General features: G+C 48.7%; 1 protein-coding gene across 2 annotated transcripts in view; it reads right to left on the reverse strand.

The window, feature by feature from the left end:
- The window catches only part of GGT5 (gamma-glutamyltransferase 5), a 36,198-nt gene extending 30,370 nt beyond the window's left edge, over positions 1-5,828 (reverse strand). The window contains exon 1 of one of the 2 annotated variants that reach the window (XM_082203264.1): positions 5,571-5,828. In XM_082203264.1, the coding sequence (XP_082059390.1) occupies positions 5,571-5,737 (167 nt within the window). In that variant the 5' untranslated portion in view covers positions 5,738-5,828. The remainder of the gene's footprint in view (positions 1-5,570) is intronic. The other variant, XM_082203263.1, reaches the window with a different exon arrangement.
- Positions 5,829-11,980: the final 6,152 nt, after the last annotated feature.

An 11,980-nucleotide genomic window follows, 5' to 3' on the forward strand; every position in this document is an offset into this window, starting at 1 on the left:
ATGTTGGCTTTCCAATCCAGAGTTGGATCACCTTCCTTGGAGGTTTGTGAAGGAGACTCCAGGATGTAATCCACCCATTGGAGAGAGGGACAGGGGAGGCAAATCTGCCCTTTCTCATTTTTCCCAGTCTTAAATTCAGCTCTCCACATTTCCATGGGAGTTTGCATTCTTTTTTATTAACATCTTAAAGAAACTGTTGTAAACAAAAATTGCCCTTTTCCCTTATGGGGGTATCCATATAGAGTCCTTACATAGGTTCCCTATTGGTAGGAGAAAATAACAGAGGCCAACCAGAGAATATTGAGAAGCAAAGCAGCTAGTAAGCCTGATCTTTATTGATCTGTTGCAACAGGGTCCCCACTCAACAGACTCAGGAGGAAGGAGGAACCCAGAACAATGGTGCGCAAGGCCTTATATAGACTTTTGAAATTGCCACCCTGTAGCTCAAGACCACCACCCCAGATACATCATACCTACATCACAGAAAAGGCGGTCTAAAACAGAAATTTGAATGTTGTTTTTCTCCTGTCTGGCAGGTTACATGATTGGATACCCTGGGGAGCCTGGCCAGTCTTTTGTAATGCTAAATACTTAGTAATGATAAATACTTAGTTCCTGATAAAAAAAATCCTTCCAGTAGCACCTTAAAGACCAACTAAGTTAGTTCTTGGTATGAGCTTTCATGTGCATGCACACTTCTTCAGATACTTAGTTCCTGAGTCAGGTCACAGGCTCACCCTATTCAAACAAAGACATACCCTTAAGACAGGATTTGTGAAGGAAAAGACAATGGGGAGGCTTTTCCATTTTCCTTTGACCTTGCAGAGAAAACATTTGGTCAGTTTGGGAATAAAAAATGGTTCCGGGTCAGTCTTCCTGTGCTGATTTATGTACGTGCTTCGTTGGTACACTTATGAACATTTAACATACAGTATATCTAAGACCTCAAAATTCCTATCACAAAACTCAGCACCATTTTGGTGTGCAGTTCTCCTGACGTACATGCCCTCGTAAGAGATTTTCTCCTAGTACATAACTATTTTTTTGCAAGCTGTTTTTAACTAACATATCTATTTTTAAAGAGCAAGCTTTATCTAATCTTTCTTGTGCACGTTGCTTGCGCTGCAAAATCTGGAGAAGTGCCGGTTTCAAACGATGGTCATAGATCATAGAAATCTAGAGTTGCAAGGCACCCTGAGGATCATAAAATCAAACCCCTTACAATAAAGGAATATGCAGTTTGTCCCATATAGGAATCGAACCTGCAACCTTGGTGTTATAACAGCACCATTCATTCCTCTACCCCACAGGTGGGGGAATCATGGAACTGTAGACCTGGAAGGGACCCAAAGGGCCATCTAATGCAACTAGATGCAGTGCAGGAATCCCAGCTAAAGCAGGTAGGAATATGCTCTGTGTCTCATAAGGGGTTCCTCGGAAGAAGGAGAGGTACCAGGAAGGAGGGGGAAAGAGAGCTGTTCTGAGCACTGGGGGCGGGGAAGCAATATCTTCCTGGGGATGGGGATTTTCCCTTCAGAGAACTGTACCTGTGAGATGAAATGGTTGGAGTATAGTGGAAGGCTGTCAACTCCCCCTGGAAACAAGAGAAGGTCAGGTGGGGGGCAGTGGTGGTTCATAGACCCACCTCCCCAGAGACATGACTGGGCCAACAATCCCCTATTTCACTTCTATCTGCCTGCTGCTTCTAACATCCAGCAGCTTCTGATTTGGCACCCCATTGACACACAGGTGGAATCTACACGCATATAAAAAACCGCTGTGAAAATGATTTTTTTGGAAAAAAAAGTTTTGAAAAATACATTGGACTTGGCGTAGCTCACTGTCGCCATCTAGTGTTGCATTTGTATACTGCACTTCACATTTAAAGCGTTTTATTTGCAGCTGTATAGCTGAGTCCACAGCCTGCATAAACATCCTCATTCACGACACAATTTTGCCTCCCCTGCCCCACAAGGTAATAGCTTGGTGGCCTGGGCCAGGATCCCTGAACCCTGTTAAAAGTCCCCTTCCCTCCATGCTTGCTTGGGGCTCCAGGAGTGACTGTCATATGCTCCAAGGGCCCCAATTTGCCTGAGACAACCCTCTCTTCTGTTTCCCTTTTACTTTCTGGGTTGCTTAATTCAGACTGTGTCTGTGCGCAGGGTTCCCTTACCCCACTGAGGTCTCTATGAGCCCCTGGGTGGAGAATGGTCTTGTGTCTTGTATAGTGCAGTCTTCCCCAACCTGGTGCCCTCCTGATCTTTTAGACTCCAACTCCCATCAGCTCTGAGTGCACGGAGATAGAGAAACCTGACATTTCACACATTTCAGTTACAGAGGAATATTATGAATGGTGTCTAGGCAGGCCTACAGAGAAAGGCAACAGAAGCTCATTGGCAGAAGGAGTAGCAGTACAGTTAAAAATGGAAATTGCAGAATGCACAAAAAGTATGCATTTCCTACAAAAGAGACACAAAACTTTGGATTCCTGAGTATGCTAAAGCTATCCAATAATAGAAGCACTAGGGAAAGCAGAATTACAGTCATACCTTGGATCCCGAACCCCTTGCGAGCTGCAAACCTGGAAATAAACGTCCTGCAGCCAATTGGTTTCCAAACATTTTGGAAGTCGAACGGACTTCGGGAACGGATTCCATTCGAATTCCAAGGTACCACTGTATTATTATTTTATCACAGGTTTTTATGGTCATTTCCTGCTTCCCTTGGGCTGGAAGAGGATGCCTTCCTGTCACCAGGATTAGGCCTGAAACTCAACAGCCAGTCTGGTGCAGTGGTTAGGTTAGGTTAGATTAAGACCTGGGAGACCAGGGTTCAAATCTCCCACTCAGCCATGTGAAGCTCACTGGCTGACCTTGGACCAGTCACTGCCTTCTCTCTGCCTAGGCTACCTCACAGGGGGGTTGTGGGGATTAAATGAGGAGAGGGGGAACTACGTGTGCCACCTTCAGCTCCTTGGAGGAAGATGTTGAAAATAAATTTACAACAAAACCTGAAAAAAGGAAACAATGCACAAACTTCTGAAGAAAATCTTTAATAAAAATTACCGTATTTTTCGCTCCATAAGTTGCACTTTTTTCCTCCTAAAAAGTAAGAGGAAAGTCTGGAGCGAATGTGTGGTCCCTGGAGCCGAATTGCCCAGGGGCGAAAAGCAGATTGTGCTTTTTTTTCTTTTTAGAAAGAGGGAAGGGGGTGTTGAAACGAAGCCGCTGAGCAGCTGATCGGCAAGCGATCAGGAGGGAGATAAGGGATGCTAGTGATAAAGGAGGCTGGCTGGGAGGGGAGAGGTAAAAGCACATGGATCCTCAGGATTTTTGCATTGGGTTACCCCAAATTCACCATCAGATCACATAGCATGTCCATGGCTACAGCCCGCACCAAAAACACACACGCATCCACTGTTTACTGGGGCCACAATGGCGCAAAAACGTGGTTACAAAGCATGGATCCACATGGATCCTCAGGATTTTTGCATTGGGTCACCCCAAATTCACCATCAGGTAACATTGCATGTCTTTGGCCACAGCATCAACCACAAAAATCATACATCCACTGTTTCGTTCAGAATATTTTTCTTTTTCCTGTTTTCCTCCTCTAAAAACTAGGTTCGTCTTATGGTCAGGTGCGTCTATGGAGTGAAAAACATAGTATTTAAACAGCAACAACAGCAACAAAAGTTGGGCTGGTGGTTTCTATCCATGGACTTGGGGAGGTGTGCACCTCTTCAGGCTGCAAAATGTTTGGGGCAAGCCCCGATTTTTGCAGGGCAGGGGTGCTTTTTTGGCAGATCCCTAACCAAACAGCGGGATGCAGGTGGCACTGTGGGTTAAACCACAGAGTCTAGGACTTGCCAATCAGAAGGTCGGCGGTTCAAATCCCCAAGACGGGGTGAGCTCCCGTTGTTCAATCCCTGCTCCTGCCAACCTAGCAGTTCAAAAGCATGTCAAAGTGCAAGTAGATAAATAGGTACCTCTCCGGCGGGAAGGTAAACGGCGTTTCCGTGCACTGCTCTGGTTCGCCAGAAGCAGCTTAGTCATGCTGGCCAGATGACCCGGAAGCTGTATGCCGGCTCCCTTGGCCAATAAAGCGAGATGAGCGCCACAACCCCAGAGTCGGTCACGACTGGACCTAATGGTCAGGGGCCTCTTTACCTTACCCAAACAGCCTTCTTAGTTTAAGAACATAAAAGAATACCAGACGAGCCTGCTGGATCAGGCCAATAGTCCATCTAGCTCAGCATCCTGTTCTCATGGTGGTCAAACAGAGGCCCCAAAGGGGCGGTGGGGGCGAGAACCCTCAAACAGGATTCAAACACAAAAGCCTTCTCCCCTCCTGAGGTTTCCAGCAGCTGGAATTCAGAATCATTGCTGCCTCTGACCCATAGATGCATTGCCATCCTGGCTAGTAGCTGTCAATAGCCCTCTCCTCCATGGATTGGTCCAGCCTTTCTCAACCTGTGGGTCCCCAGATGTTGTTGAACTACAACTCCCATCACCCCTAGCTAGCGAGGCCAGCACTCAGGAATGATGGGAGTTGTAGTCCAACAACATCTGGGGACCCACAGGTTGAGAACGGCTGGATTTGTCTAATCATGGGCGCGGCCTCCCCTAAACCAAGTCAACAAATAAAAGTACTTAACTAAAACGGTAGAAAGATTTTGGCAGATATTTCCGAGTGCTTGAGGTCAAAGGAAAATAAGACAAAAGAACCGTTGTTGAGACATTGCTTTCTGAATCTGCTAGAGGACAGTGGCAGGTAAGTGTCCTGCCCCACCCTCCAAAAAACCCACAAATCCTGGCTGCACCCATGTTTCTAATCCTCTCCTAAAGCCATCCAGGCTTAAACACAAGGAAGAACTTTCTGACAATAAGAGATGATAAACAGCAGGAGGAACTTCTCCAGGAGGTAGCTGTGGACTCTTTCCTCCATTGGAGATTGTTAAGCAGAGGTTAGATGGCCATCTGCCACGGGTGCTTTAGTTGCGATTCCTGGATGACCCCACAGGGTCCCTTCCGACTCTACAATTCTATGATTCTATGTAGGAGCACAGGACAGAATATGGTGGCCCTGAAGGCGATGTCCGGGGTGACAAGGAGGTCACGCCTTGGGAAGTTGAGGGGCTCCTGGAAAAACCCTCAGCTGGAGCCAGGGGTGCCAACTTGAATAAAATAGTTTGGGGGGGATACAGGTAAGCCTCAGCTCAGATAATTGATCACATGATGGAGCCATTTGAATGACAATGGCCATCAAGTTTGGGGGGACCCAGCCCACCCCAAAAAGTATTTGGCTCCTCTGGATGGAGCAGGCGAGAGTTTGAAGTCACAACAAGTGCCAAGGCAAGTCCCATCTCAGAAGGAGAAACCACTGTCTCTCTTTCTCTGACCTGGCTGAGCTGTGATGCAAAGACCCAGAAAATCCAAGAGCCCAGGCAAAAGGAAGGGTGTGTGTGTGTGTGTGTGTGTGTGTGTACACAGAGGCTTGGAAAAGAGAGTCCCAGAGACGGAAGACTCCCCTTCCCGCCCCTCCATCCCTCTCCAGGCCGACCCTCTTACCTGCCAATGTCGGAGCAGGTTTGGGTGTCCGCCGCCACCGCTGCCCGAGGGTACCTCGGAGGAGCGCACCGGGACCGGGTCAGGAGCACTGCTAGGATCGCGGCTCCCGCCAGGGCCACCAAGCCCACCAGAGCCAGGCAGCAGAGCTTGCCGCGCGATAGACCCATTTCACAGACGGCGCGACTCCGGTTTCTAGAGTAGGCAGAGGTAGCTCACCCCACGCGGCTGCTCTTGCGTTGGCTAGTGCTGCAGGCGCCGGCCGGAGCTGGGACTTTTTAAGGGGCTGCCCCCGCCCCCCCCGGGGGGGAGGTGTGTTTGGCAGAGGGGAGAGGCCCGCCCCCCTGTCCGGCACATCCTTCTCCTATGACAGCAAAGTTTTAGGGGGGGACGGGACTGCGTGAGAGTCAGAGCTAAGCCAGTGTGGAAAACTTCCAGGATTTTCCGAATGCAGTGGAAGCTGCCTGTTGCGCTCTGGCTACTGCGGAATTGGGTCTGGTCTATTAAAACGGTTTATGGAAGGTCCCTTGCAGGCAAGCTTGCAGCAGGAGCTCCCGTCGAAGCCAAGGGGAGAGGTGGAAGGGTGTGTGGTGTGTGTGTGTGTGTGTGTGTGTGTGTGTGTGTTGCCCTTAAAGGGAAAACGCGCACTTCCATTCCTCTTCCTGAATCCATCCCGCAAATATCAGCCTGCGTCAGGCTGCTTCTCTAGATTCCCCGTTTACCGAGCCGCCTCCCTGACCCGTCGAGCAAAGTTTGCTTGGAGGCGAGACGACGTCCGCCTTGCTGGTGGGGAGGTGAGACGACGTTGCGTTGAAGCAAGCACTTCGCCCGCCTTCCCAATGCCTTTCCCCTTCTCACTTTCCTTCTCGCAAAAACAAGCTTGGTTTTGAATGGGGAAACGTCCCGAATAAACATCAGTTGCCCGACCTGGGATCGCTCAGTCAGTAGAGCTATCCCAGGTCACTAGGGTTGATGGTTCGAACCCCACTTTGGGTAAAAGATTCCTGCATTGCAAGAAGTTGGACTGGATGAGGTTTGCGGCCCTTTGAAACTCTACCATTCTATGATTTTATGACCTGCATTTGCCGGGATGTTACGGACTCGCGGCCGAAAACAGGGGCGAGGTGGAGGGTGGGGTCATCCATGCCAGAAGTACCTTCCCCGGTTGCAAAGCTGGGCTCCTTTCGAATCCACATGGAACAGGGAGAGGGAGAGATGAACTCGAAGGTCAGGGCAAAGCAGGGACAGGGGCTCATAAGGATGCATAGACACGTGTGCTAAAAGCTTCGCAAAGGTGGATTCAGCCGGGAGAGTCCAAGGACCAGGGACTCACACTGGAGGGAGCGTTCTGGAGTCACGTGCCTGCTCTGCTCGTTTGCTGGTTAGTGATAAGCATGTTTGTTGTTGTTGTTGTTGTTGTTTAGTCGTTTAGTCTTCGTGACCCCCTGGACCAGAGCACGCCAGGCACTTCTGTCCTCCACTGCCTCCCACAGTTTGGTCAGACTCATGCTGGTAGCTTCGAGAACACTATCCAACCATCTCGTCCTCTGTCGTCCCCTTCTCCTTGTGCCCTCCATCTTTCCCAGCATCAGGGTCTTTTCCAGGGAGTCTTCTCTTCTCATGAGGTGGCCCAAGTATTGGAGCCTCAGCTTCAGGATCTGTCCTTCCAGTGAGCACTCAAGGCTAATTTCCTACAGAATGGATAGGTTTGATCTTCTTGCAGTCCATGGGACTCTCAAGAGTCTCCTCCAGCACCAGAATTCAAAAGCATCAATTCTTCAGCGATCAGCCTTCTTTATGGTCCAGCTCTCACTTCCATACATCCCTATTGGGAAAACCATAGCTTTAACTATACCGACCTTTGTTGGCAAGGTGATGTCTCTGCTTTTTAAGATGCTGTCTAGGTTTGTCACTGGCCATTGTGGGCATCTGATCCAAATCAGGACCCTGGCTTGGTGGGGTGAGGCAGCCAAGGGCAGGACCCCATTAGCATCCAGATCAGCGTCCCCTTGCCTGCAATTTGCATTGGGGGGGGGGACCCAAATCGTTCAGGTTGCAAAGGGTTAAAGCTGCAGTGGCATCACAGCAGCAATCCTATATATATAAAAACAACCACAAATTTGCCTGTGCTAATTTATACATACAGGTGCATATTTTGGCCAATTTTCAGGGACAGCAAACCAACTCTGTCTGTGGAGTGACTCCCCCTCCCCTTTCAATTTTTTAAAAGGTTTTATCTTACATTTTGGGTCTGGTGTGAAAGATCCCTGGCCCACCTCCTAGGCAGTCCCCTTATAAAAGACCCCCACCCATGCTAGGGTCTCGATCTGGATCCCCAGCCCGAAAGTCCTGGCGATTTGTGTAAATAAAGAAACCTTTTTGGCTTCAGGACATAGAGATACAGCTAACATATCATCTAGTCTTGCTCTAAGTTGGCAAGCAGTCACATCCCAGCACTCAGAACCTCTGCATTTTTTGATTTTATTTGTATTTGGAAGTTGATGGGTCATTTGCTGCATCACAATATTATAAGATTAAAAAACAACAACAACTTAATTTAAGAGGGAGGTGCTTACAAATTGACCCATGTCCCCCCAAAGGAGAGAAACAGAAGATAAAGGCCCCTGCCTGAAGTTCAGGATGGGAGGGCTATGAGATCTATTGGGAGGAAGTTACCCCACAAGTGGTGGCTAATAATAATAATAATAATAATAATAATAATTTATTTATACCCCGCCTTCCCTGGCCAGAGCTGGGCTCAGGGCAGCTAACACCAGTAAAATTACAATAAAAACATAACGGGGGGGGGGGGAACCAATTTAAAATACAGGTTAAAAATACAATTTAAAATGCAATTTAAAATCAAAACCATAAGGGAGGGAAACATAAGGGTCAGACTGAGTCCAAACCAAAGGCCAGGCGGAACAGCTCTGTCTTGCAGGCCCTGCGGAAAGATGTCAAGTCCCACAGGGCCCTAGTCTCTTGTGACAGAGCGTTCCACCAAGTCGGGGCCAGTACTGAAAAGGCCCTGGCCCTAGTTGAGACCAATCTAACCACCTTGCGACTTGGGACCTCCAAAATGTTGTCATTTGTGGACCTTAAGGTCCTCTGTGGGACATACCAGGAGAGGCGGTCCCGTAGGTACGTGGGTCCTAGGCCGCATAGGGCTTTAAAGGTCAAAACCGCAGAGATATGGCGCAAAGACTGTTGAAATGGAAACTTCATTTTGAAGTCGCTCCAGAACCTCCGTAGGCAGCGCTCCTTCTTGCCATGATGAAATCTGAAGTTGAGTTTCACTCAAGATTGATGAGAGCTCATTGTGTCCTGCTTTTGAAGCAGTGGAAACCACAGCACATGCCAGATACAAGGTGATCCCTGTGCTATTTTGCACTAATAGGTCTGTCCAAAACTGAGCTAATAAATATAAAGAACTTGCAATTAAGTATGGACCAATTCTTGATGCTATTAATGCTGGAGACCTTCTCATGCCTTGCCCTGGTACTTGCCGCTGTTGTAGCCTCTCTGCCAAAGGACTGTTGCTGGCATCTGTCTGCCTCGAGAGACAATGGAGTGTGCCTCCGGGGGGTGAAGTCAGCACTGCATTAGCAGCACGGAAGTGTCTTCCCGGGGGGCGCAATCCTAGGCAGTGCACATGGAAGTCCTGGCTGCCCAGAGGACAAGACCTCTCTCTCATCCTTGCTGATGTGGTCCAAAGGATAGCAGAGCACTATACAGTGGTACCTCGGGTTACATACGCTTCAGGTTACAGACTCCACTAACCCAGAAATAGTGCTTCAGGTTAAGACCTTTGCTTCAGGATGAGAACAGAAATTGTGCTCTGCCAGCGCGACGGCAGCAGGAGGCCCCATTAGCTAAAGTGGTGCTTCAGGTTAAGAACAGTTTCAGCTTAAGTACGGACCTCCGGAACGATTTAAGTACTTAACCTGAGGTACCCCTGTATTTGGCACCAGCTCAGCTGCAGGAGTTGCTGGAAGGAGGCGTACAAGATGCCGTCAAACCATCTTAGGGACTCCACCCCAGATTTGTGTCCTTAGCCTTTCTTCTTCTGAAGATATTCCACAAGGCACAGAGGTTTGGGACTAGAGTTTTCCTTCTCCTGCCAAGCAACCGATAGAGAGAAGAAATACAATGCAAAGCCCTTTCTTCCCACCCCACTAGGAGGGCATTCCTTCCACCCACAGCTGGGTGAGCTGACTTTTAGCAAGACTTTGGAACCTCTCTGCCTTTACATAGCAAACAGGCAGCGTCTCTGTTGTCCTTTTGGCACCTCTAAGACTTTCCTCTAAAACAAGGCTGCTAGGTGATTATTATCCCAGATTTCTTGGATTTGAACACATATGCACACACAGATAGAGATGGTTTGCTTTGAAATATGCAGCTTTTTGTATACAGTATGCTTTTATAGTATTCTGAAGTTGCTTTGAGATGCTTCCTAGGAAGCAATTAATTAAAAACAGTAAAAATAGGAGTAGTCATAGACAAGCAGATGTATAAGAACATAAGAAGAGCCTGCTGGATCAGGCCAATGGCCCATCCAATCCAGTATCCTGTTCTCATGGTGGCCAACCACATGCTTCAATGGCAAGCCAGCCAGTGGTGTAGCGTGGGTTGCTGGTGCCCAGGGCCATGCAGACAGAGGGAAACAGACAGAGCATGCATGCCAACGGTGTCTGCATCACCCAGAAGATCCGAGCTGCAGAGATAAGAAAAGAAGAGTCGTTCCATTGTCTGGAGAGGTCACTTCCTGGTTTGCATGGAGAAGCTGTTTTCAACGGAGCGCAGCGACAAAAGCGTACAGCTGTATCAAGGTGGCACCGGGTATTGAAATTTTGCACTCTCTAACCATTTTGGGCCCAGGGCAACCGCCCCTTCATGTTATATTCAAGCACAATAGAAACTCTCCAGGTCTGAAGTTTCCAGCAACTGGTACTTACAAGCTTGGTTCAAACTGAGCCCTTGTCATCAGATCTTTTAAGCAGCTTAAACCCAACTGCAGAATGTTGAAAGTCACCCTGCCCTCCTCACAGAACTCTTGCCTGCTTCTTGGCTGGGCACTATGCTCCTTCCTTCCTTCCTTCCTTCCTTCCTTCCTTCCTTCCTTCCTTCCTTCCTTCTCTCCTCATCCCGCATCCAGACGTGGTTCTCTGCTGCCAACTCTTCCTGATTCTGCTGTTTCCCCGCTGGGATTTATTCATCAGCATTGCTAATGCCTTCCTCACGCACATGACCCTCAAAGATTCCCAGAAATTCTGCTGGCCTCGCTGCCTTCTTTATGTTGCTGCTTCCCACCGACTCAGCCCCTCGTCATCTCCTTCCTGCTGGCTTGCCTCATTCTGGAATACTATCCCACGTGGGTTTGGGGAGGGGGCTTCAAATGCTTAGGCCTGCCAGGCCTCTGTGTCTCTCTCCAAAAGGGATGGAACAAGATGCGTCCAGCTGGAATCCGTACAGATGCTGGAGCGTTTACAAACCCAGCTCAGCACACCCAGATCCGAGCAGAAACGAATAAATGAATTTGCTACAGTTTCAATGCATCATAAACAGACCTGAGAAGCCACGCAGGGTCCAAGTCCTTAGCTTGGCAACCAGGAGCTTAAAGTGCCTGTTATAAAAAGACACCTTTGCTCTTTGGCAAAGCACCTGGTCCTAAATTCAATCCCCAATGGTAGCATCTCTGGAGAGGGCTGGGAATGTCCCCTGCCTGGAGATCTGCTGCTGCCAGTCAGTGTGAACAGTGCTGAGCTACAAGGCATCTTCCTATCTTATTCAACCATAGGATGCAGAAGGAAGGAGAGGAAGGGATGGTTTTAATCTATTTTGCGGTTCTGCCAACAAAGCTTTTGGAGGTAGTCTGACTGGGTGGCAGGAGCTGCCGCTGCCGCTTCTATGGTGGTCTTCCTCCAGGCATAGTCCAAACCAGTCAGGAAACAAAGCTGCCTGGATGTTCAGAGCAGGGATGGAGGGAAGGGCGTTGCATTCGGGTCTTGCTTGGTTGCTGGGGGCACAGATCTGATCCTGCTCCCGGGCTCTTCTGATGCTTTTAAGGAGGGTATTGGAAGGAACCTTGGGAGACAATGGGGAAGGATTGGGGATTTTGATGGTGTATGGCCAAGAGATTTAGGGTTGCCATACAGTGGTACCTTGTGTTACAGACGCTTCAGGTTATAAACGCTTCAGGTTGCAGACTCTGCTAACCCAGAAATAGTACCTTGTGTTAAGGACTTTGCTTCAGGATGAGAACAGAAAGCACGCGGTGGCAGCGCGGTGGCAGTGGGAGGCCCCATTAGCTAAAGTGGTGCTTTAGTTTCAGTTTCAGGTTAAGAACGGACCTCCGGAACGAATTAAGTTCTTAACCCGAGGTACCACTGTATTTTGAAGAGCAAAAAAGCTAT

The sequence above is a fragment of the Podarcis vaucheri genome, assembly GCF_965113315.1.
Source record: "Podarcis vaucheri genome assembly, chromosome: 16".
Taxonomy (NCBI): Eukaryota; Metazoa; Chordata; class Lepidosauria; order Squamata; family Lacertidae; genus Podarcis; species Podarcis vaucheri.